This window comes from Oncorhynchus tshawytscha, linkage group LG29, assembly GCF_018296145.1.
Source record: "Oncorhynchus tshawytscha isolate Ot180627B linkage group LG29, Otsh_v2.0, whole genome shotgun sequence".
In the NCBI taxonomy this organism is placed as follows: domain Eukaryota; kingdom Metazoa; phylum Chordata; class Actinopteri; order Salmoniformes; family Salmonidae; genus Oncorhynchus; species Oncorhynchus tshawytscha.
The window spans coordinates 29,083,975-29,111,590 of NC_056457.1; the positions used below are offsets into that span (position 1 = coordinate 29,083,975).

Consider the following 27,616-nt stretch of genomic DNA (forward strand, 5'->3'; position numbering starts at 1 on the left):
TTTCACTCCTTCAATCTCTCTGGTGGGCTGAATGCGCTAGCCCCCCGTTCTTCGAATGCTATTTCTGTTCTCGAGCGCACGAGGAAGCAGGTCCAAATCCTGATTACAGCATCTTGCTCACTGAAATCCCGAAATATCAGGGGAAACCATGACAACAGCAGAAACCGGAGATTGAGAGCGGAGTCGGTTGACTGCCAGTAGAACCAGTAGAACGGGGAGCTCTGATGTGAGGGAAGAAGCATCTTGTTTTACAAGAACAGTTTGATTTCAAACCCCTTGCTTTTTCTCTATCAAGTATGGAATTCTCGATGATGCGCGCAGAGCAGAATATCATGACAGTTCTATGGGGACTGATGGTCATGGCCTCCAGCGGCCATAGCGCACGAATTGTCAGTGGTAAGTTGTGATGATAACTTTTATCAAGTTCATACAAAAACAAAATAAGTAGTATAAGACAATAAGATCTGAGTATTCAGATTTTGGATATCCTCAAAATAAAAATAATCAAATAATAATTTATTGATCATTCACATGAAAGAAACAATAATCTCAACCGTGAACTACCAGTGAAATTTAACCATTTGTGACTATGCTTACATATAGGTATGTCTATAGCTCATCATCATCATCATCATCATCATATTTAGATGGAAATTAGTGAATTTAGGAATTAAAATTGGTCACACAATAGGTTATCTGAGACGATATAACATTTTCTCCATATGGAATCATGTTTTCCAATCATTGCATTATTCCTGTAAAAAAAATGTCATTACATGTAAACTGTTATTGATGCAGATTTGCTGTTATGCTTGATAGCAGGTTTGTTTTTAGAATTGTTTATTTCAATATCTATGTTTTTGCATGTACATTAGATGACTGATTAATTAATCTTTTGCTACTCAAATATAAATAACATACATTTTTCTAAACTATTCCCTAAACTGCACCCTTTACTAAAAGGGTTGTTCCAGCACCCTTTACTAAAAGGGTTGTTCCAGCACCCTTTACTAAAAGGGTTGTTCCAGCACCCTTTACTAAAAGGGTTGTTCCAGCACCCTTTACTAAAAGGGTTGTTCCAGCACCCTTTACTAAAAGGGTTGTTCCAGCACCCTTTACTAAAAGGGTTGTTCCAGCACCCTTTACTAAAAGGGTTGTTCCAGTTTAGATGTTTAAGGTGTAAGTTTCTGCTTTTCTTTTCTTAGTCAACCTTGTGTTCTTTTACCTTGTGTTCTGGAACGTAGCCCTGTTTTGTTTCTTTGTGTTCTGGAACGTAGCCCTGTTCTGTTTCTTTGTGTTCTGGAACGTAGCCCTGTTCTGTTTCTTTGTGTTCTGGAACGTAGCCCTGTTCTGTTTCTTTGTGTTCTGGAACATAGCCCTGTTCTGTTTCTTTGTGTTCTGGAACATAAACATAGCCCTGTTCTGTTTCTTTGTGTTCTTGTGTTCTGGAACGTATCCCTGTTTCTTTGTGTTCTGGAACGTAGCCCTGTTCTGTTTCTTTTCTTTTCTTTGTGTTCTGGAACATAGCCCTGTTCTGTTTCTTTGTGTTCTGTTGTTTCTTTGTGTTCTGGAACATAGCCCTGTTCTGTTTCTTTGTGTTCTGGAACATAGCCCTGTTCTGTTTCTTTGTGTTCTGGAACGTAGCCCTGTTCTGTTTCTTTGTGTTCTGGAACGTAGCCCTGTTCTGTTTCTTTGTGTTCTGGAACGTAGCCCTGTTCTGTTTCTTTGTGTTCTGGAACGTAGCCCTGTTTCTTTGTGTTCTGGAACATAGCCCTGTTCTGTTTCTTTGTGTTCTGGAACGTAGCCCTGTTCTGTTTCTTTGTGTTCTGTGTTCTGGAACGTATCCCTGTTTCTTTGTGTTCTGGAACCCTGTTTCTTTGTGTTCTGGAGCCCTGTTTCTTTGTGTTCTGGAACGTATCCCTGTTTCTTTGTGTTCTGGAACGTATCCCTGTTTCTTTGTGTTCTGGAACGTATCCCTGTTTCTTTGTGTTCTGGAACGTATCCCTGTTTCTTTGTGTTCTGGAACGTATCCCTGTTTCTTTGTGTTCTGGAACGTATCCCTGTTTCTTTGTGTTCTGGAATGTAGTCCTGTTTCTTTGTGTTCTGGAACGTAGCCCTGTCTTTCATTTTTGTTCATTGATTTCACCTGTGTTCGTTTCTCACCTGGTCTCATCAGCTCCCTATTTAGTTCTGTTCTTTCTTTTTTATGGTTGTGAGGCATTGTTGGTTTTGACTGCCTATCTGTGGTTGACCATTGCCTGCCTGCGACCACGATTCCTGCCTTCTGCGTAGGCTTAATAGACATCTAGACGCTGTCTGCGTGTGAATCTACACCTTTTTCTCCCTGTGTATTCATTACATAAGGTAGTCTCATACCTTAATCTTCCTAACCCTGGCATTCATTTTGAATGTACATTACGTGTGAATCGAAATGTGGATATCCTCACTCTGGCTGGATTTCAATAGGAATTATAATGCGTCTTGCAGGCCTGATGTGACCTGTAAACATAGAAATTACAATCAGTAGACAGAGACGTCATCCACATATTCCTATGCAAAACTCCTGATGGAGCATTTGAAGCGCGCCATAGTGCTGAGTGGGGCTGAATGGCACCAAAACATCGTTAAGGGTCGTGGTGAAAGTGTCACAGCTTGAAAGCCTGTGTTTGGTCTGTGTCACTACTGTACGTGGTCCTGTGTGACGTCAAATATAGTAGTCACAATGAATCACAATTTAATTAAATACCTGGGTTTGTAGCAAACTTTAAAATAGTTCACTGGTGGGGATCGAACTTGATCATAATAAACACATTCTAGATCGCAAAACGGCCCGCCTAAAAAAATTTTTGGGGGGCTGTTCTGGCTATTGTCATGTACATAGGCTTTCTCGAGCAGACCAGAACCTTTGGTACCACTAGGTTGATACACAATACCCAATCACCAGAGCTCGTGACTTCACGCTTCTGACAAGACATTGGGGGTCTGCCTGTAAACTGTGAGTTTCAGGCCACTGTATTAGGGTACAACCGGCCCTCAACAAAAGGCCTTATGAAGTATGTATTGTCGTAAAGAATTTAATTTGAATGACAACATATTGACTTATGATCTCATTTGGTGAAGGCCACAGGACTGTAAATGAATGAATGTAATAACCATGTCTCTGTCACTATCGAACCAGTCATGGGTGGTACTGGTAACTCTAAAATTCACTTGAAAGGCACGCTGGGAAATATGCAAATAAGGCTTAAAACCCTACAGCAGAGCTATTAAATTTCAGTCCTGGGGGGCTTTTTTTTTTTTTGATTTCTCTTCAAAGAACTATCCCATGTATAGTTGTTCAGAGACCCTAAAATGGTTCCACTATGGCATCGCTCTCAATAACATTATTTGGTTCAAACTCACACCTATTCATTTTTTAAAAGTGTACTGTTGCGGATTCTGAGTTGTGTGTGTGCATGTGCTTGCCTTCGTGCTTGTTATGAATGTGTGTGAACCTGTTAGAGTTTGTTTACCAGGGAAATGTCCTTATAGGTTTTACTGCCAGGTGGTTATTGGGGTTGTAAAGATTGACTGTACAGTCTATTTATTGTTCCTTCCCCCTGGGCCTCTACATTTTTTAAATACAGAACATAACTTACAGCAGACTGCTGTTCTACATGTGTCAATGCTGTCAGTGTCATAGGGCAGGCTGCTGACTTAACATGTTTGTTTTCAAATCTGTTACAGAGGGAGAGAGAGAGAGAGAGTCTGATATTATATTTAATTAGTCTTGCTAACACCTATCTCTCAAAGTCCTACTGACATCAGTCTAGAATGGCTAAGAGATGGGCCCCTCTTTAACCTACATGCAACATTTCCCTTCTGTGTGATTTAGACTAAATAAACTGCATGTGACACAGAGGGGGACAAATACTGAAAGAGACAGACAGAGAGGATCGGTGAGAGAGACAGACAGAGAGGATCGGTGAGAGAGACAGACAGAGAGGATCGGTGAGAGAGACAGACAGAGAGGATCGGTGAGAGAGACAGACAGAGAGGATCGGTGAGAGAGACAGACAGAGAGGATCGGTGAGAGAGACAGACAGAGAGGATCGGTGAGAGAGAGACAGACAGAGAGGATCGGTGAGAGAGACAGACAGAGAGGATCGGTGAGAGAGACAGACAGAGAGAATCAGTGAGAGAGACAGACAGAGAGGATCGGTGAGAGAGACAGACAGAGAGGATCGGTGAGAGAGACAGACAGAGAGGATCGGTGAGAGAGACAGACAGAGAGGATCAGAGAGACAGACAGATCGGTGAGAGAGACAGACAGAGAGGATCGGTGAGAGAGACAGACAGAGAGACATCGGTGAGAGAGACAGACAGACAGAGAGGATCGGAGAGAGACAGACAGAAGAGAGACAGACAGAGAGAATCGGTGAGGATAGGATATACGCTGTGATTGAAACTAAACACAACAAAGACTAATAGTTTGTTAGCACCATCTGCTCTAATTCACTCAGGAAACAGTCATTAAAAAAATCTAAATGCATATTCCCATGAAACTGATTGAGATCAAGTGATTGGTATGCACAGGCAGTTATCACCGGTAAAAGGTGAATTATCATTGAAAGTAGGTATGCCTAACTTGGTGTTTGAGGGTATTAAAAACAGAAAATGTTCACGTGGTGGTACTGTATGTCTGGGTATTGGAGGATTCATTTTATGCTTAGGCCTATTCTACAATGATATTCAATAGGCTACATTTATTGAGAAATGATCACCTAATAAAACATCCTAAATAGCACTACACCACTGGAATGAAAGGAACGTTGGCGTCTTTACTCTAGAACCTGAGCGCTTGCACACATAGGAGGTCCCATGGAAAAATGGGCCCCCTTAAAGAAATCACATGCCCGTCCAACTGATTCGTTCTGGCGCCGACCCTGCAGAGACTCAGTGAGCGAGGGGGATTGATGATCAGTGAGAGACAGACAAGATAATCAGTGAGAGACAGACAGATAATCAGTGAGAGACAGACAGATAATCAGTGAGATAGACAGACATATAATCAGTGAGATAGACAGACAGATAATCAGTGAGATAGACAGACAGATAATCAGTGAGATAGACAGACAGATAATCAGTGGGAGACAGACAGATAATCAGTGAGATAGACAGACAGATAATCAGTGAGATAGGGGATTGATAATCAGTGAGATAGACAGACAGACAATCAGTGGGAGACAGACAGATAATCAGTGTGAGAGACAGACAGATAATCAGTGTGATAGACAGACAGATAATCAGTGAGATAGACAGACAGATAATCAGTGAGACAGACAGACAGATAATCAGTGTGACAGAGACAGACAGATAATCAGTGTGACAGACAGACAGATAATCAGACAGACAGACAGACATCAGTGAGACAGACAGACAGACAGACAGACAGACAGACAGACAGACAGACAGACAGACAGACAGACAGACAGACAGACAGACAGACAGACAGACAGAATCAGTGAGAGAGACAGACAGATACTCAGTGAGAGAGGGGGATTGATATTCTCAGAGGATGAAAAGGGGTGGTGAGGAGAAGTAATGAAGGAGAGAAACTAAGGAAGAGGTGAATAATGGGGAAGGAAGAGCAAATGAGGCATTTAGAGAAAAGAAAGAGAGAGAGAGAAAGAGAGAAAGAGAGAGAGAGAGAGAAGAATAGATAAAAAATGGGATTTGAGGAATCAGGTCACAGCAGCAGAGGCAGGGCAGAGCGAAAGAATGAATGAAGGAGCGCAAGAGATAGAGGGAGAGAGAGAGCGAGAGAGAGAGGTGGGAGAGAAGAAGAAAGGCAGAAAGAAAAGATGATGACGATTTCAGTTGAGAAGAAGAATTTTGAGATATCCGGACAGGAAGAATAATGGTGCTGGAAGGGATGGCTGCTGTTTTACGGGCTCCTAACCAATTGTGCTATTTTGTGTGTGTGTGTGTGTGTTTGTAACTTATTGTAACATAATGTTTCTGCCACTGTCTCTTATGACCGGAAATAACTTCTGGATATCAGCACAGCGATTACTCACCTCAAACTGGACCAAGATTTTTTATTTAATGAGTCAGATGCGAAGGATATACTGCTGCTCCCGAGCCAGGCTCAAATCACGTCATTCACATGAAGAGACGAAAGCCGCAGATCCGGGTGTCTTGTGAGAATCCGTTGGCGAGTGGGTAACCCGCCTCTACAACCTGTCCTATTGGTCAACGTGCAATTATTGGAGAATAAACTGGATGATCTCTGTTTGAGATTATCCCAACGGGACATTCAATACTTTCACAGAGTCGTGGCTGAACGACGACATGGATAATATATTGGCTGGGTTTTCCGTGCATCGCCAATACAGAACAGCTACCTCCGGTAAGACAAGGGGTGGTGGTCTTCATCCATTTGTTAATAACAGCTGGTGCGTGAAATCTAATATCAAAGAAGTCTGGAGGTTTTGTTCGTGTCACTCCTCCCTGGTGCTCTGCTCGTGTCACTCCTCCCTGGTGCTCTGCTCGTGTCACTCCTCCCTGGTGCTCTGCTCGTGTCACTCCTCCCTGGTGCTCTGCTCGTGTCACTCCTCCCTGGTGCTCTGCTCATGTCACTCCTCCCTGGTGCTCTGCTCGTGTCACTCCTCCCTCCCTGGTGCTCTGCTCGTGTCACGCTCCATGGTGCTCTGCTCGTGTCACATCCTCCCTGGTGCTCTGCTCGTGTCACTCCTCCCTGGTGCTCTGCTCGTGTCACTCCTCCCTGGTGCTCTGCTCGTGTCACTCCTCCCTGGTGCTCTGCTCGTGTCACGCCTCCCTGGTGCTCGAAGGCGCCAGGCTACCTGTCTTTACACACACCTGTCACCATATTCTGCACAGCAGAGCTCATTGGACTCACCTGGACTCCTTCACATGGGTGATTGCCCCTGTTCCTCAGTGGTGTTCCCACATTAATTGTTATTATATGTCCCTGTCCAGACGTTGTTCCTGTTCTGTTTTGTGTCCGTCAGTTATTAAACCTTCACTCCCGGTACCTGCTTCTCGAACTCCTGTGTCGATCCTTTCAGTTCGCCTCAGGAAGAGTACTTTATGATATGCTCTAGACCAGGTATTCCTAAACTGGATACTGGGGGGTACGCCACACAAAAATGTGATTCACATAAAAAAATAACAGTCCAAGATGTGTTGTGCACAAAAGCCATGACAGGGAGACATAGTGGAGTGGTAACGCTCGTGCAAGCAAGCACAACCTTCTCATTAACCTGTGGTGAATTATTCACAATGTTTGATGAACAAATAAGGTTTTGTATGTAAGATGGCTAAGCAAAGAGCAAAATGATTGATTATTATTCTATTATTTGTGCCCTGGTTCTATAATATCACTTTGTCACTTCCCACGAGCCAGATCGTAAAAAGCGCACACTCATTCTTATGTTTAATAAATGTATCATATAGCGTGTGTGGCAGGCTTACAATAATGTAATAAAACAACATTTGAGAGTGCGCTGACCCTGGTGCTTGAGGGGGTACAGCTAGAGGTTGAATGTAAAAAGTTTGGGAACCACTGCTGTAGACCACACTATTTACGAAGAGAGTTTTCATTTTTTTGTTGCTGTCTATTTACCACAGCATACCGATGCATACCGATACAAAGGCCGCACTCAATGTGCTGTGTTAGGCCATAAGAAAACAAGAAAATACTCACCCAGAAGCCGCGAACCTCGTGGCCGGGGACTTTACTGCAGGAAAACTTAAATCCGTTTTACTTCATTTCTACCAGCTTGTCACATGTGCAACCAGAGGAAAACAACTCTAGACCACCTTTACTCCACACACAGAGTCGCGTACAAAGCTCTCCCTCGTCCTCCATTTGGCAAATCTGACCATAATTCTATCCTCCTGATTCCTGCTTACAAGCAAAAACTAAAGCAGGAAGTACCTTTGACTCACTCAATACGGAAGTGGTCAGATGACGCAGATGCTAAGCTACAGCACTGTTTTGCTAGCACAGACTGGAATATGTTCTGGGATTCAGTGCAATAGATCACAGTCACTGTTTTCATCAATAAGTGCATTGATGATGTCATCCTCACAGTGACCGTACGTACATACCACAACCGGAACCATGGATTACAGGCAACATCCGCACTGAGCTAAAGGGTAGAGCGGCCATTTTCAAGGAGGGGGACACTAATCCATACGGAAATCCTGTCATGCCCTCCGACGAACCATCAAACAGGCAAAGCGTAATACAGGACTAAGATCGACTCCTACTACACCAGCTTTGATGCTCGTCAGATGTGGCAGGGCTTGCAAACTATTACGGACTATAAAAGGGAAGGCCAGCCGCGAGCCGCCCAGTGACACAGGCCTACCAGACAAGCTAAATAACTTCTATGCTCTTCGAGGCTAGCAGCACTGAAGCATGCATGAGAGAACCAGCTGTTCCGGATGACTTTGTGATCACACTCTCCATTGCCAATGTGAGTAAGACTTTCAACAGGTCAACATTCACAAGGCCGCAGGGCCAGTCAGATTACCAGAACGTGTACTCAGAGCATGTGCTGACCAACTGGCAAGTGTCTTCACTGACATTTTCAATCTGTCCCTGACCGAGTCTGGAATACCTAAATGTTTCAAGCAGACCACCATAGCCCCTGTGCTCAAGAACGCCAAGGTAACCTGCCTAATTGACTACTGACCCTTAGCAATCACATCTGTAGACATGAAGTGCTTTGAAAGGCTGGTCATTGCTCACATCATTGCTCACATCAACATCATCATCCCAAAAACTGCCCCAACAGCTCCACAGATGCCACAATCTCTACTGCACTCCTCAAAGGATTTTCCCACCTGGACAAAAGGAGCACTTATGTGAGAATGCTGTTTGTTGACTACAGCTCAGTGTTCAGCACCATAGTGCCCTCAAAGCTCATCACTAAGCTAAGGACCCTAGGAGTAAACACCTCCCTCTGCAACTGGATCCTGGACTTCCTGATGGGCCGCCCCCAGGTGGTAGGCAACAACACATCTGCTACGCTGATCCTCAACATGGGGGCACCTCAGGGGTGTCCCCTCCTGTACTCCCTGTTCACTTACGACTGCGTGGCCAAGCACGACTACAACACCATCATTAAGTTCCTAGGCCTGATCACCGACAAAGATAAGACAGCTTACAGGGAGGAGGGAGGAGGTCAGAGACAACAACCTCTCCCTCAATGTGATCAAGACAAAGGAGATGATTGTGAACTATAGGAAAAAGAAGACCGAGCACACCCCCATTCTCATCGACGGGGCTACAGTGGAGCAGGTTGAGAGCTTCAAGTTCCTTGGTGTCCACATCACCAACAAACTATCACGGTCCAAACACACCAAGACAGTCGTGAATATGGCACGACAATGCCTATACCCCATCAGGACACTGAAAAGATTTGTCATGGGTCCTCAGATCCTCAAAAAGTTATACAATTGCACCATCGAGCGCATCCTGACCGGTTGCATCACTGCTGGTATGGCAACTGCTCGACATCTGACCGTAAGGCGCTATAGAGGGTAGTGTATGGCCCAGTACATCACTGGGGCCAAGCTTCCTGCCATCCAGGGTCAGCGGAAGGCCCTAAAAAATTTTCAACGACTCCAGTCACCCAAGTCATAGACTGTTCTCTCTGCTATGCATAGCAAGCGGTACCGGAGCACCAAGTCTAGGACCAACAGGCTCCTTAACAGCTTCTACCCCCAAGCCATGAGACTGCTGAATAGGTAATCAAATGGCCACCTGGACTATTTACATTGATCCCCTTTTTTTTGCAGTTTATTACCTATGCATAGTCACTTTACCCATATCTACATGTACATATTACCTCATTTACCCCGACTAACCTGCACTCTTGCACATTGACTCGGTACCAGTACCCACTATAAATAGCCTCGTTATTGTTATTTCATTCTCTTTAATTTTTTAAACTTTAGTTTATTTTGTAAATATTTTATTAACTTAACTTAAAATTGCATTGTTGGTTAAGGGCAAGTAAGTAAGCATTTCACGGTAAGGTTGTATTTGACGCATGTGATAATTAAAATTAGCATTTGATTTAAGAGAAAGCGAGAGAGGGAGAGAAAGTGAGAGAGAGAGAGAGAGGGAGAGAGAGAGAGAGATAGAGAGAGAAAAAAGTGAGAGAGAGAGAGAAAAAGTGAGAGAGCGAGAGAGAGAGAGAGAAAGATGAGGCAGGATGATGGAGGGAGTGAATCAACAAAGACAGGAAGAAAGAGAGAAAGGAGGTGAAAATGCTGACTGGTGCGTTGGTTGTCTGTTCACCCCGGTTACTGGGTTCCTAAGTGATGATAGTGCAGATTAGATCTAGACCAGGCAGCCAATCAATTAAAGTACCTCCTGGCCACACTGCTACTGTTATCATTAGGCCTCTTAAACTGGCTGTGTATTAATCACTGGTATTATGTACTGATGCGTGTGCACACACACACACACACACACACACACACACACACACACACACACACACACACACACACACACGCCACACACACACACACACACACAAACTCCTGGTTTTTATGAGTCCGTCTAAAATCTGGGCCAGACCCACCACTTTTCACCCATTGACGTGGTGTGATAGAGGACAGTTTTATTGTGCTGGAGATTGGGATGCATGCGTGTGATTGTTTGTTTGTGTCTGTAAAACTGTCTAACTAAAGCTTTTGAAAGTGTGTTCCTTTCAGTCGGTCACATGGTATAACATACTGTAGGGAGTCAACGACCAATCACATTCACCTGAAGTAAACTGGAAGGAAAAAAACGCCCAGTGGGCTAATGAATGCAGAGCCCGCCCTCGGGAGCCCCACCTTCCTGGTTATAATAGTGGGGCTCGCATCCATTTCCTCAATTCAGTACCGTTCTTCAGCTGAAGGAAAACTTGTCAGAAAATTGACAGACTTTTCAAACACATGACGGCTACGAGATTCGGCTCCGACTAAGGTGTCTGTTAGTGGGGAGAGAGGACAAGATGTTGTGAGTTTTGGGTCTTGGAGTCAGTTTTTATGTGGCTATCTTCTCTCGACTCTTCTTGTGTAGCCAGAGCTTCCTTCCTTGAGTAAGATGGTGGTGGTAAGAGTCTGTTCAAAAAGACTGACCAGATGGATTTGAACCTCCGACTATGCCGAAGGGCAGTGGTTCCCAAACTGTGGGGCGCACCCCCGTTGGTAGGGGGCACGGGAGTCCAATGCTAGAAGTGGGGCCTGAGTGAACCAGTTTGGGAACCCCTGCACTTAGGCATGTTGTTTCACATTGAACATTGAAGATACTCACAAATGCTGTCGTGTTTGCCTGGGGGTGGAAACACTCTCAGACCAGTTGGTTGGTGTGGCCGGTGTCACCGGGCTGCGGTCAGACTCTCTTGTATGTTGACTTCTTTTTTTTTTTTTTTCACCTTTATTTAACCAGGTAGGCTAGTTGAGAACAAGTTCTCATTTACAACTGCGACCTGGCCAAGATAAAGCATAGCAGTGTGAGCAGACAACACAGAGTTACACATGGAATAAACAATTAACAAGTCAATAACACAGTAGAAAACAAAGGGGGAGTCTATATACAATGTGTGCAAAAGGCATGAGGAGGTAGACGAATAGTTACAATTTTGCAGATTAACACTGGAGTGATAAATGATCAGATGGTCATGTACAGGTAGAGATATTGGTGTGCAAAAGAGCAGAAAAGTAAATAAATAAAAACAGTATGGGGATGAGGTAGGTGAAAATGGGTGGGCTATTTACCAATAGACTATGTACAGCTGCAGCGATCGGTTAGCTGCTCAGATAGCTGATGTTTGAAGTTGGTGAGGGAGATAAGTCTCCAACTTCAGCGATTTTTGCAATTCGTTCCAGTCACAGGCAGCAGAGTACTGGAACGAAAGGCGGCCAAATGAGGTGTTGGCTTTAGGGATGATCAGTGAGATACACCTGCTGGAGCGCGTGCTACGGATGGGTGTTGCCATCGTGACCAGTGAACTGAGATAAGGCGGAGCTTTACCTAGCATGGACTTGTAGATGACCTGGAGCCAGTGGGTCTGGCGACGAATATGTAGCGAGGGCCAGCCGACTAGAGCATACAAGTCGCAGTGGTGGGTGGTATAAGGTGCTTTAGTGACAAAACGGATGGCACTGTGATATACTGCATCCAGTTTGCTGAGTAGAGTGTTGGAAGCCATTTTGTAGATGACATCGCCGAAGTCGAGGATTGGTAGGATAGTCAGTTTTACTAGGGTAAGCTTGGCGGCGTGAGTGAAGGAGGCTTTGTTGCGGAATAGAAAGCCGATTCTTGATTTAATTTTTGATTGGAGATGTTTGATATGAGTCTGGAAGGAGAGTTTGCAGTCTAGCCAGACACCTAGGTACTTATAGATGTCCACATATTCAAGGTCGGAACCATCCAGGGTGGTGATGCTAGTCGGGCATGCGGGTGCAGGCAGCGATCGGTTGAAAAGCATGCATTTGGTTTTACTAGCGTTTAAGAGCAGTTGGAGGCCACGGAAGGAGTGTTGTATGGCATTGAAGCTTGTTTGGAGGTTAGATAGCACAGTGTCCAATGACGGGCCGAAAGTATATAGAATGGTGTCGTCTGCGTAGAGGTGGATCAGGGAATCGCCCGCAGCAAGAGCAACATCATTGATATACACAGAGAAAAGAGTCGGCCCGAGAATTGAACCCTGTGGCACCCCATTAAGACTGCCAGAGGACCGGACAGCATGCCCCCGATTTGACACACTGAACTCTGTCTGCAAAGTAATTGGTGAACCAGGCAAGGCAGTCATCCGAAAACCGAGGCTACTGAGTCTGCCGATGAGAATATGGTGATTGACAGAGTCGAAAGCCTTGGCAAGGTCGATGAAGACGGCTGCACAGTACTGTCTTTTATCGATGGCGGTTATGATATCGTTTAGTACCTTGAGTGTGGCTGAGGTGCACCCGTGACCGGCTCGGAAGCCAGATTGCACAGCGGAGAAGGTACGGTGGGATTCGAGATGGTCAGTGACCTGTTTGTTGACTTGGCTTTCGAAGACCTTAGATAGGCAGGGCAGGATGGATATAGGTCTGTAACAGTTTGGGTCCAGGGTGTCTCCCCCTTTGAAGAGGGGGATGACTGCGGCAGCTTTCAATCCTTGGGGATCTCAGACGATATGAAAGAGAGGTTGAACAGGCTAGTAATAGGGGTTGCGACAATGGCGGCGGATAGTTTCAGAAATAGAGGGTCCAGATTGTCAAGCCCAGCTGATTTGTACAGGGTCCAGGTTTTGCAGCTCTTTCAGAACATTTGCTATCTGGATTTGGGTAAAGGAGAACTTGGAGAGGCTTGGGCGAGGAGCTGCCGGGGGAGGAGCTGTTGGCCGAGGTTGGAGTAGCCAGGCGGAAGGCATGGCCAGCCGTTGAGAAATGCTTATTGAAGTTTTCGATAATCATGGATTTATCGGTGGTGACCGTGTTACCTAGCCTCAGTGCAGTGGGCAGCTGAGAGGAGGTGCTCTTGTTCTCCATGGACTTCACAGTGTCCCAGAACTTTTTGGAGTTGGAGCTACAGGATGCAAACTTCTGCCTGAAGAAGCTGGCCTTAGCTTTCCTGACTGACTGCGTGTATTGGTTCCGGACTTCCCTGAACAGTTGCATATCACGGGGACTATTCGATGCTATTGCAGTCCGCCACAGGATGTTTTTGTGCTGGTCGAGGGCAGTCAGGTCTGGGGTGAACCAAGGACTGTATCTGTATCTTAGGAGGCTTGGGGTTACTGAAGGCCCTCTCTTAAACAAAATGAAATAAATAAAAAAACATTTGGGAGAGAGGGGCAATGGCTTTCTGGCTGGGTTCTCTGCTTCCCTGAAGGTGTTTGGGAACCGCATTCTGGAAAGGATGTCTCTGACTGGTTCTGGGAATTTTCTTGAAAGAAAGAGATGGAAGAGATAGCGCCGGCAGGAACTCCTCTACAATGTAGGTAGCCTACCTGGGATGTCTACCATGAAACATCACTCGACTGTCTTTCTGATTATTTATTTATTTTACCAGGTAAAATTGATGGAGATCCCATTCTCACCAACAACCTGTGGAATAGTTACAGGGGAGAGGAGGATGAATGAACCAATTGTAAACTGGGGATCATTAGGTGGCCTTGATGGTCAGATTGGGAATTTAGCCAGGACACCGGGGTTAACACCCCTACTCTTACAATAAGTGCCATGGGATCTTTAGTGACCTCAGAGTCAGGACACCCGTTTAACATCCCATCCGAAAGACAGCACCCTACACAGGGCAAAGTCCCCAATCACTGCCATGGGGCATTGACATATTTATTTTTTCGAAAGAGTGCCTACTACTGGCCCTCCAACACCACTTCCAGCAGCATCTGGTCTCTCATCCAGGGACCGACCAGGACCAACCCTGCCTAGCCTCAGAAGCAAGCCAGTGATGGGATGCAGAGTGGTATAATGCTGTCATAAAGATTAGCCGCCTGTTAGGCAGGGACCTGCGGAGAGTTTAGGGTCGTCGGGATCTATTGCACTTGGCACCCAGAAGAGTTTGATGTGAAATCTGTGGGTTTGACCCCTGAAAGGCTGAAATCACAGTGTGGCTCATAGTGTTCCTATGGCTGGGTCCATGAGTGGATTTCTGGCGGTGTGCAGGTTACACATTTATCCGGGTTAGGCGTATTTATTGAGCTTTTGGGCAGCCGTGGTTTCTTTCAATGAGGTGGTGCACAAATATTCATGATCAAGTCACAGCAGATGCCCTGTTGTTTTGGACTTGTGGTTCCTTGGACTTGGACTTGCAGTTCCAGACTCCTTGGGTCTCTGTGTGAGCCTTTTTGTAACCGGTAGGATCTATGGACTTGGGACGTCATGGTCGATGTTATGCATCGTTTTGAGTTACAACAGTTCCCCTGTGAGATTGAGCTATGGGCTGCCTTGATGGTCGGCAGCGTGCACATTCATCAGGGTTACCATGGTTCCCTGTGGGATTGAGCCTTGGGCTGCCATGTCAGCACGCGAGTAGACTGTTTACAGGTTACTACAGGTTCCCTGTGAGGACACCCTTTACAGGTTACTGCAGGTTCCCTGTGAGTACACCCTTTACAGATTACTGCAGGTTCCCTGTGAGTACACCCTTTACAGATTACTACAAGTTCCCTGTGAGTACACCCTTTACAGATTACTGCAGGTTCCCTGTGAGTACACCCTTTACAGATTACTACAGGTTCCCTGTGAGTACACCCTTTACAGGTTACTGCAGGTTCCCTGTGAGTACACCCTTTACAGATTACTGCAGGTTCCCTGTGAGTACACCCTTTACAGATTACTACAGGTTCCCTGTGAGTACACCCTTTACAGGTTACTGCAGGTTCCCTGTGAGTACACCCTTTACAGGTTACTGCAGGTTCCCTGTGAGTACACCCTTTACAGGTTACTGCAGGTGCCCTGTGAGTTTGAATCTCTGGCTGCTGTGGTTCGTAGACTCTGGTTGATGCTACACAGTGCATGTTTGTGCTTTACCAAGTCACGACAGGTGTTCTGTTGTTTTGGACTTGCGGGTTCTTTTTTCGAGTTCTGAAGTTTCAGGCTCACAAGGTGAGTATTGTTCTCGGAACCGGACTTGGGCTGCAGCGGCTGTGTGTCATTGTGTTTAACCATGTTGCAGCAGGTTCCCCATATGTGGCTCTGACAGTTCAGGTATCAGTATTAGTGAAAGATGTGGCTTCTATAAGCCCATTTTGGAGCCAGTGGTTGTGTGTGTGTGCTTGGGCTGCCGCGGACCTCCTAGTTTGGTGTCTTCTGAGGAAATGAATGCGAGCCCCGGTATTATAACCAGTAAGGCGGGACGTCTGAGGGCAGGCTCTGCATTCATTGGCCCATTGGGTATGTTCTTCACGTGTATATGAATGGCCGTTGACTACCCATAGTGTGTTATACCTCGTTCCCTCCTTCAGGGAACAGTAGTTATTTTCATAACTGTACGTTTGTGGGTGTGTCAGTAAAACTACAGTACTCTATGTGCTTCCTGAAAGTGTCAGTTCTGAGTTTAAATACATCCAGTAGATAGATGTGTGTTTGTGAGGTGTAACGAGGCTGTTCTGGAATGGGGCCTACAGTGTGATTGGCAGCCCTGCTGTACTACTTCCTGTCAGCTGGAGGCACGTCCTGATTGACACAGGTTATTGACCGCTCTGGGTAAGTCAGACTGTAAATTCTACGGACTGAGAGGATGGGAATGCGATGACCACATCGTTTTGGCTGGAAGTCAAGAGTCATTAGTCGTGAGTGGGGGTCGATGGGTTGTGTGTGTTAGGGTGGTGTACGACTGATAAGCACGGTGGAGATGTTTGCATTCGATTAAAACAGTGACCACTTCATAAGATGAACAGAGATTCACTGAGGTGTCATTCTCCTGACGTATACTATTCACTGATATTAACTGATTGATGAGTTGATAGGTGGGTTGATTGATTTGTTAAATGTTTGATTGATAGGTGAGTTGGTTGATTTGTTGGCTGGTAGATGGATGTATTGACTGGAGGAGGGGCTGATCGGGGTGTAGATACAGCAGTCTGGTGAATTTACTGATCACTGATTGGTTGATGGATGATTTGTCAGATAGATGTAAACAAACCCACAGCCAGGGCCACAGGAACAGTAGAGGGAGAAAGGGGATTTTGAAATGGTTGTGGAACCAGTGCTTGATGGCATTGGTTATTTTACTGGCTAATCTTGGCAATTTAGAACCAAAAATCTCACGGAAATTACTACATTTTATGTTACGTAGTCTGTCCACGAGAGATTATTGCATAGAACTGCCACAGATAGATTTGACAGAATTGTCTATTGAATAATGTATCAATCCATGTGTAAAATCGTCTACTTACAATCAATCAATAGACAGATGGATGATCTCCTTCTCGCCACAGGTCAGACGGTGTGTCAGGGAGGGGCGGAGCATCCGTGCTACAAGATGGCCTACTTCCGGGACATAACCAGCCGCGTTGCATTCTGGGAGGCCAGAAAGGCATGTGAAATGGACGGCGGGTCCCTGCTGAGCATAGAGAATGCTGCCGAGCAGAGACACATAGAGCACCTGCTACAAGTCAGTGTGTGTATGTGTGTGTGTGTGTGTGTCTGTGTGTCTGTGTGTGTGTGTGTGTGTGTGTGTGTGTGTGTGTGTGTGTGTGTGTGTGTGTCTGTGTGTCTGTGTGTCTGTGTGTCTGTGTGTCTGTGTGTCTGTGTGTCTGTGTCTGTGTCTGTGTCTGTGTCTGTGTCTGTGTCTGTGTCTGTGTCTGTGTCTGTGTCTGTGTCTGTGTCTGTGTCTGTGTCTGTGTCTGTGTCTGTGTCTGTGTCTGTGTCTGTGTCTGTGTCTGTGTGTGTGTGTGTGCGTGTCTGTGCGTGTGCGTGTCTGTGTCTGTGTCTGTCTGTGTGTGTGTGCGTGCGCGTGTGCGTGCGTGCGTGTTTGACAGTACAAATGACACCAAAAAACACCTCCGCAAAGTACTTCAATCATGAATATTGTAATATATTTATTATATGTAGTTGCAGTATAATATACATACAATAATTATATATATATGATTTGTTACAGGAGCTTCGGACCTCCTCAACAGCGGGGACAGAAACAGGGACTGGAGCAGGTACCGGTAACGGAGGAATAGCAGACGGTGATTTCTGGATCGGGCTGACAAGGACAGATGGAGAGAACACACAGGAACAAGATCACTTCGCCTCTTGTCCCGACCTCTACCACTGGACTGATGGGAGTGTGTCACAGTTCAGGTGTGTGTGTGTATGTGTGTGTGTGTGTCTAGTGGTTAGGATTCACCGCCGCGTTCTGGGTTCGATTCCTGGTCAGGAAACTACTATTTTATGGGCTCCTGAGTGGCTCAGCGGTCCAAGGCACTGCCTCTCAGTGCAAGAGGCGTCATTACAGTCCCTGGTTCAATTCCAGGCTGTATCACATCTGGCTGTAATTGGGGGTCCCATAGGGTGGTGCACAATTGCCCCAGCGTGTGTGTGTGAAAGGAACTGAGACTTTGACAAACCCTTATGTGGCGGTAGGCATGTGTGTGAAGGTCTTTACGTGTGTGTGTCAGGAAGTGGTATTTTGACGAGCCGTCGTGCGGAGGGGAGGCGTGTGTAGTGATGTACCACCAGCCCACAGCGCTCCACGGGCTGGGCGGAGCCTACATGTACCAGTGGAACGACGACAGGTGCAACATGAAGCACAACTTCATCTGCAAATACGAACCAGGTACGACTACACAGAATCACACAGGTATATGACTACACAGCATCACACAGGTATATGACTACACAGCATCACACAGGTATATGACTACACAGCATCACACAGGTATATGACTACACAGCATCACACAGGTATGACTACACAGGTATATGACTACACAGCATCACACAGGTATATGACTACACAGCATCACACAGGTATATGACTACACAGCATCACACAGGTATATGGCTACACAGGTATATGACTACACAGCATCACACAGGTATATGACTACACAGCATCACACAGGTATATGACTACACAGGTATATGACTACACAGGTATATGACTACACAGCATCACACAGGTATATGACTACACAGGTATATGACTACACAGGTATATGACTACACAGGTATATGACTACACAGGTATATGACTACACAGGTATATGACTACACAGCATCACACAGGTATATGACTACACAGGTATATGACTACACAGGTATATGACTACACAGGTATATGACTACACAGGTATATGACTACACAGCATCACACAGGTATATGACTACACAGGTATATGACTACACAGGTATATGACTACACAGGTATATGACTACACAGCATCACACAGGTATGACTACACAGGTATATGACTACACAGCATCACACAGGTATGACTACACAGGTATATGACTACACAGCATCACACAGGTATGACTACACAGCATCACACAGGTATATGACTACACAGCATCACACAGGTATATGACTACACAGCATCACACAGGTATATGACTACACAGCATCACACAGGTATATGACTACACAGCATCACACAGGTATATGACTACACAGCATCACACAGGTATATGACTACACAGCATCACACAGGTATATGACTACACAGCATCACACAGGTATATGACTACACAGGTATATGACTACACAGCATCACACAGGTATATGACTACACAGCATCACACAGGTATATGACTACACAGGTATATGACTACACAGGTATATGACTACACAGCATCACACAGGTATATGACTACACAGGTATATGACTACACAGGTATATGACTACACAGCATCACACAGGTATATGACTACACAGGTATATGACTACACAGGTATATGACTACACAGGTATATGACTGCACAGGTATATGACTACACAGCATCACACAGGTATATGACTACACAGGTATATGACTACACAGGTATATGACTACACAGGTATATGACTACACAGGTATATGACTACACAGCATCACACAGGTATATGACTACACAGGTATATGACTACACAGGTATATGACTACACAGGTATATGACTACACAGCATCACACAGGTATGACTACACAGGTATATGACTACACAGCATCACACAGGTATGACTACACAGGTATATGACTACACAGCATCACACAGGTATGACTACACAGGTATATGACTACACAGCATCACACAGGTACGACTACACAGGTATATGACTACACAGCATCACACAGGTACGACTACACAGGTACGACTACACAGGTACGACTACACAGGTATGACTACACAGGTATGACTACACAGGTATGACTACACAGGTATGACTACACAGGTACGACTACACAGGTACGACTACACAGGTATGACTACACAGCATCACCCAGGTACGACTACACAGGTATGACTACACAGGTATGACTACACAGGTATGACTACACAGGTATGACTACACAGGTACGACTACACAGGTATGTCTACACAGGTATGACTACACAGCATCACACATGTATGACTATACAGGTACGACTACACAGGTATGACTACACAGGTATATGACTACACAGCAACACACAGGTATGACTACACAGGTATGACTACACAGCATCACACAGGTATGACTACATAGGTATGACTACACAGGTATGACTACACAGGTATATGACTACACAGGTACGACTACACAGGTATGACTACACAGGTATATGACTACACCGCATCACACAGGTATGACTACACAGGTATGACTACACAGGTATGACTACACAGCATCACACAGGTATGACTACACAGGTATGACTACACAGCATCACACAGGTATGACTACACAGGTATGACTACACAGGTATGACTACACAGCATCACACAGGTATGACTACACAGGTATGACTACACAGGTATGACTACACAGGTATATGACTACACAGCATCACACAGGTATGACTACACAGGTATGACTACACAGCATCACACAGGTATGACTACACAGGTATGACTACACAGGTATGACTACACAGGTATGACTACACAGCATCACACAGGTATGCCAACGTCACGGCAGATGAGTTGTGTCTTGGGGAGTGTTCCTTATGTCTGCCTCTAAGAGCTGTTTCTGTTGTTGTGCTTTTACCTGCTACAACATTACACAAACAGAAATGCATATCAGTTTTGTTAAATCCTGTATTTTTTTCCGGATTCTGATCTTGATCCAGAGAGCCATCTGGTGAAGGAGCAGGGGGACAGGCCTGGAGCTCGTGACCCAGGTGAGGGAACACATAATGGGGCATAGCCCAGCAACAGCAACCCCTCTCCTGGAGATCTGACTCGGTTTGCTGTAGGATATCCCTGTTTGATCTAGTGTCTGTCTGTCTGTTCCAGATGTGACGGTGGCACAGACAATAGAGGTCAAACAGGCTGGTCCCAGTGAGGAGGATGGCGCCTCACACGTAGTCATAGCCGGACCAGGTGAGACAAGTGGAGGTGAGACAGGTGTATGGCAGAACTCCAGAGAGTGAGACAGGTCTTGATGAGACAGGTAAATTGATGAAATAGCCTGTCTGTCTGAGGGGCCGTCTCTGCCCTCCTTCTGCAGGGATGTTTCTGGTCTATGTGATCATCCCCACCATCCCTCTGCTGCTGCTCATCCTGGTGGCTTCTGGGACTTGCTGTTTCCAGATGTTCAGCAAGAGGTGAGACACGGCACACCACCGCAACCACAAAAACAACAACTCCCTACCTTAACGACACAGCTGAACACACCAAGTCCACCCAGTTAAATCAGTACTGCATTACCCATACACATCCAACTGATTGACCACTCTGTGATTCTCATACAGCTAAGGCTTTCACAATTACCATATAAACCGTTTAACCATATAGTTATGGACGAAGACCGTCATAAAAATATTTTTGGGAACGAACAGATGACTGAAGACGGGATGGCCAGGCATTCGTGCGGTTGAGGCCGTTTCGGCCATAACATGGACTCTTAATAATAACATGATTAAACTTGATCCTTGATGAAACAAGCCATGGAGTCTTTGGTTGTCTAGGTAACACCCCCCATAATGCAGCAGCGGCACACACAGAAATAGAATGAATAGAACGGGCTTGGAACCACTAACCCTGGGAATTTTGACTGGTAAACCCATGGGTACACTCGCAATGGCTGCCTGGTATGGTAATGCAAACATTTCCATGGTAACGTAGAATGTTCATTGATCAAATGATGTAATAACTGATGTGGCTCATGCAATGGAATGTTTTATTTGTATCATGTCAGTTGAGTTGAATAAACAATCACAGCACATATTTTGGCAGATGTTTTACTTCCTGCTTTGCTACAGTATGGGATAAACTTGCGATGGCCGCCATCGATAAACTTGCGATGGCCACACACATCTCTCTCTCTCTCTTCCTATCACACACTGTCCTCTCTCTTTCTCATCCTATCACACACTGTCCTCAATTTCTCTCTTCCTATCACACACTGTCCTCTCTCTCTTTCTCTCTTCCTATCACACACTGTCCTCTCTCTCTTCCTATCACACACTGTCCTCTCTCTCTCTCTCTTCCTATCACACACTGTCCTCTCTTTCTTTCTCTCTTCCTATCACACACTGTCCTCTCTCTCTCTCTTCCTATCACACACTGTCCCCTCTCTATCTTCCTTTCACACACTGTCCTCTCTCTTTTTCTCTTCCTATCACACACTGTCCTCTCTATCTTTCTTTCTTCCTATCACTCACTGGCCTCTCTCTCTCTCTCTCTCTCTTCCTATCACTCACTGTCCTCTCTCTCTTTCTCTCTTCCTATCACACACTGTCCTCTCTCTTTCTCTTCCTATCACACACTGTCCTCAATTTCTCTCTTCCTATCACACACTGTCCTCTCTCTCTTTCTCTCTTCCTATCACACACTGTCCTCTCTCTCTTTCTCTTCCTATCACTCACTGTCCTCTCTCTCTTTCTCTCTTCCTATCACTCACTGTCCTCTCTCTCTTTCTCTTCCTATCACACACTGTCCTCTCTCTCTCTCTTCCTATCACACACTGTCCTCTCTCTCTTTCTCTTCCTATCACACACTGTCCTCTCTCTCTTTCTCTCTTCCTATCACTCACTGTCCTCTCTCTCTCTCTTCCTATCACTCACTGTCCTCTCTCTCTTCCTATCACTCACTGTCCTCTCTCTCTTTCTCTCTTCCTATCACACACTGTCCCCTCTCTCTCTCTTCCTATCACACACTGTCCCCTCTCTCTCTTCTATCACACACTGTCCTCTCTCTCTTTCTCTTCCTATCACACACTGTCCTCTCTATCTTTCTTTCTTCCTATCACTCACTGTCCTCTCTCTCTCTCTCTTCCTATCACTCACTGTCCTCTCTCTCTCTCTCTTTCCTATCACTCACTGTCCTCTCTCTCTCTCTCTTCCTATCGCACACTGTCCTCTCTCTCTTTCTCTCTTCCTATCACTCACTGTCCTCTCTCTCTTTTTCTCTTCCTATCCCACACTGTCCTCTCTCTCTCTCTCTCTTCCTATCACACACTGTCCTCTCTCTTTTTCTCTTCCTATCACTCACTGTCCTCTCTCTCTTTTTCTCTTCCTATCCCACACTGTCCTCTCTCTCTTTCTCTCTTCCTATCACTCACTGTCCTCTCTCTCTTTCTCTCTTCCTATCACTCACTGTCCTCTCTCTCTTCCTATCACACACTGTCCTCTCTCTTTTTCTCTTCCTATCCCACACTGTCCTCTCTCTTTTTCTCTTCCTATCCCACACTGTCCTCTCTCTCTCTCTCTCTTCCTATCACACACTGTCCTCTCTCTCTCTTCCTACACACACTGTCCTCTCTCTTTCTCTCTTCCTATCACTCACTGTCCTCTCTCTATGTCTCTCTTTCTATCCCACACGGTCTTCTCTCTCTCTCTCTCTCTCTCTTCCTATCCCACACTGTCCTTTCTCTCTTTCTCTTCCTATCCCACACTGTCTTCTCTCTCTCTCTCTCTCTCTTCCTATCACTCACTGCCCTCTCTCTCTGTCTCTCTTCCTATCACTCACTGTCCTCTCTCTCTCTCTTCCTATCACTCACTGTCCTCTCTCTCTCTCTTCCCATCACTCACTGTCCTCTCTCTCTCTCTCTTCCTATCACTCACTGTCCCCTCTCTCTCTCTCTTCCTATCACTCACTGTCCTCTCTCTCTCTCTCTTCCTATCACTCACTGTCCTCTCTCTCTTTCTCTATCTTCCTATCACACACTGTCCTCTCTCTCTTTCTCTTCCTATCACACACTGTCCTCTCTCTCTTTTTCTCTTCCTATCACACACTGTCCTCTCTCTCTCTCTCTCTCTTCCTATCACACACTGTCCTCTCTCTCTCTTCCTATCGCACACTGTCCTCTCTCTCTCTCTCTTCCTATCACTCACTGTCCTCTTTCTCTTTCTATCACTCACTGTCCTCTCTCTCTTCTATCACACACTGTCCTCTCTCTCTTTTTCTCTTCCTATCCCACACTGTCCTCTCTCTCTCTCTCTCTTCCTATCACACACTGTCCTCTCTCTTTCTCTCTTCCTATAACTCACTGTCCTCTCTCTATGTCTCTCTTCCTATCCCACACGGTCTTCTCTCTCTCTCTCTCTTCCTATCACTCACTGTCATCTCTCTCTTTCTCTCTTCCTATCACACACTGTCCTCTCTCTCTTTCTCTTCCTATCCCACACTGTCCTCTCTCTCTCTTCCTATCACACACTGTCCTCTCTCTTTCTCTCTTTCTATCACTCACTGTCCCATCTCTCTCTCTTCCTATCACTCACTGTCCTCTGTCTCTTTCTCTCTTCCTATCACTCACTATCCTCTCTCTCTCTTCCTATCACACTGTCCTCTCTCTCTTTCTCTCTTCCTATCACTCACTGTCCTCTCTCTCTCTCTCTTCCTATCACTCACTATCCTCTCTCTCTCTCTCTTCCTATCACTCACTGTCCTCTCTCTCTCTTCCTATCACTCACTGTCCTCTCTCTCTCTCTCCCTATCACTCACTGTCCTCTCTGTCTCTCTTCCTATCAAACACTGTCCTCTCTCTCTTTCTCTCTTCCTATCACTCACTGTCCTCTCTCTCTCTCTTTCCTATCACTCACTATCCTCTCTCTCTTCCTATCAAACACTGTCCTCTCTCTCTTTCTCTCTTCCTATCACTCACTGTCCTCTCTCTCTCTCTCTTCCTATCACTCACTGTCCTCTCTCTCTCCTCCTATCACTCACTGTCCTCTCTCTCTCTCTTCCTATCACTCACTGTCCTCTCTCTCTCTCTCTTCCTATGACTCACTGTCCTCTCTCTCTCTTCCTGTCACTCATAGTCCTCTCTCTCTCACTCTTCCTATCACTCACTGTCCTCTCTCTTTCTCTCTTTTCCTATCACACACTGTCCTCTCTCTCTTTCTCTTCCTATCACACACTGTCCTCTCTCTTTCTCTCTTCCTATCACACACTGTCTTCTCTCTTTCTCTCTAACTATCACTCACTGTACTCTTTCTCTGTCTCTCTTCCTATCACTCACTGTCCTCTCTCTCTCTTCCTATCACTCACTGTCATCTCTCTCTCTTTCTGTTCCTATACCACACTGTCCTCTCTCTCTTTCTCTCTTCCTATCACTCACTGTCCTCTCACTCTTTCTCTATCTTCCTATCACACACTGTCCTCTCTCTTTTCTCTATCTTCCTATCACACACTGTCCTCTCTCTCATTCTCTTCCTATCACACACTGTCCTCTCTCGCTTTTTCTCTTCCTATCCCACATTGTCCTCTCTCTCCTATCACTCACTGTCCTCTCTCTCTATTTCTCTTCCTATCGCACACTGTCCTCTCTCTCTTTCTCTCTTCCTATCACTCACTGTCCTCTTTCTCTTTCTCTCTTCCTATCACACACTGTCCTCTCTCTCTTTTTCTCTTCCTATCCCACACTGTCCTCTCTCTCTCTCTCTCTCTCTCTCTCTCTTCCTATCACACACTGTCCTCTCTCTCTCTTCCTACACACACTGTCCTCTCTCTTTCTCTCTTCCTATCACTCATTGTCCTCTCTCTATGTCTCTCTTCCTATCACTCACTGTCCTCTCTCTCTCTTCATATCACTCACTGGCCTCACTCTCTCTTCCTATCACTCACTGTCCTCTCTCTCTCTCTCTTCCTATCCCACACTGTCCTCTCTCTCTCTCCCTATCACTCACTGTCCTCTCTCTCTCTCTCTTCCTATCACTCACTGTCCTCTCTCTCTCTTCCTATCACTCACTGTCCTCTCTCTCTCTTCCTATCACACACGGTCCTCTCTCTCTCTTCCTACACACACTGTCCTCTCTCTTTCTCTCTTCCTATCACTGACTGTCCTCTCTCTCTCTCTCTTCCTATCACTCACTGTCCTCTCTCTCTCTCTTCCTATCACTCACTGTCCTCTCTGTCTTTCTCTCTTCCTATGACTCACTGTCCTCTCTCTCTCTTCCTGTCACTCACAGTCCTCTCTCTCACTCTTCCTATCACACACTGTCCTCTCTCTTTCTCTCTTCCTATCACTCACTGTCCCCTCCCTCTCTCTCTCGTCCTATCACACACTGTCCCCTCTCTCTCTCTTCCTATCACACACTGTCCTCTCTCTCTCTCTTCCTATCACTCACTGTCCTCTCTGTTTTCTCTCTTCCTATGACTCACTGTCCTCTCTCACTCTTCCTATCACTCACTGTCCTCTCTCTTTCTCTCTTCCTATCACACACTGTCTTCTCTCTTTCTCTCTAACTATCACTCACTGTCCTCTCTCTCTCTCTTCCTATCACTCACTGTCCTCTCTCTCTTTCATATCACTCTCTCTCTCTCTTCTTCATATCACTCACTGTCCTCTCTCTCTTTCTCTCTTCCTATCACTCACTGTCCTCTCTCTCTTTCTCTCTTCCTATCACTCACTGTCCTCTCTCTCTTTCTCTCTTCCTATCACTCACTGTCCTCTCTCTCTCTTCCTATCACTCACTGTCCTCTCTCTCTCTTCCTATCACTCACTGTCCTCTCTCTCTCTCTCTTCCTATCCCACACTGTCCTCTCTCTCTCTCCCTATCACTCACTGTCCTCTCTCTCTCTCTCACTTCCTATCACTCACTGTCCTCTCTCTCTTTCTCTATCTTCCTATCACACACTGTCCTCTCTCTCTTTCTCTTCCTATCGCACACTGTCCTCTCTCTCTCTTTTTCTCTTCCTATCCCACACTGTCCTCTCTCTCTCTCTCTTCCTATCACACACTGTCCTCTCTCTCTCTTCCTATAACTCCCTATCCTCTCTCTCTCTCTCTCTCTCTCTTCCTATCACTCACTGTCCTCACTCTCTCTCTTTCTATCACTCACTGTCCCATCTCTCTCTCTTTCTATGACTCACTGTCCCATCTCTCTCTCTTCCTATCACTCACTGTCCTCTGTCTCTTTCTCTCTTCCTATCACTCTCACTATCCTCTCTCTCTCTTCCTATCACACACTGTCCTCTCTCTCTTTCTCTCTTTCTATCACACACTGTCCTCTCTCTCTTTCTCTCTTCCTATCACTCACGGTCCTCTCTCTCTCTCTTCCTATCACTCACTGTCCTCTCTCTCTTCCTATCACTCACTGTCCTCTCTCTCTCTTCCTATCACTCACTGTCCTCTCTGTCTTTCTCTCTTCCTATGACTCACTGTCCTCTCTCTCTCTTCCTGTCACTCACAGTCCTCTCTCTCTCACTCTTCCTATCACACACTGTCCTCTCTCTTTCTCTCTTCCTATCACTCACTGTCCCCTCCCTCTCTCTCTCTTCCTATCACACACTGTCCTCTCTCTCTCTCTTCCTATCACTCACTGTCCTCTCTGTCTTTCTCTCTTCCTATGACTCACTGTCCTCTCTCTCTCTTCCTATCACACACTGTCCTCTCTCTTTCTCTCTTCCTATCACACACTGTCTTCTCTCTTTCTCTCTATCACTCACTGTACTCTTTCTCTGTCTCTCTTCCTATCACTCACTGTCCTCTCTCTCTCTTCCTATCACTCACTGTCATCTCTCTCTTTCTCTCT

The 27,616-nt window shown here is 45.7% G+C and overlaps 1 protein-coding gene across 2 annotated transcripts in view; it reads left to right on the forward strand.

The window, feature by feature from the left end:
* The window catches only part of LOC112237233 (chondrolectin-like), a 37,953-nt gene that overhangs the window by 22 nt on the left and 10,315 nt on the right, over nt 1–27,616 (forward strand). The window contains exons 1-7 of one of the 2 annotated variants that reach the window (XM_042308772.1): nt 1–396; nt 16,962–17,137; nt 17,627–17,817; nt 18,135–18,292; nt 20,768–20,818; nt 20,934–21,035; nt 21,148–21,244. The exon at nt 1–396 is cut by the window's left edge and continues 22 nt beyond it. In XM_042308772.1, coding sequence (XP_042164706.1) covers nt 297–396; nt 16,962–17,137; nt 17,627–17,817; nt 18,135–18,292; nt 20,768–20,818; nt 20,934–21,035; nt 21,148–21,244 — 875 coding nt within the window. In that variant the 5' untranslated portion in view covers nt 1–296. The remainder of the gene's footprint in view (nt 397–16,961; nt 17,138–17,626; nt 17,818–18,134; nt 18,293–20,767; nt 20,819–20,933; nt 21,036–21,147; nt 21,245–27,616) is intronic. The other variant, XM_042308773.1, reaches the window with a different exon arrangement.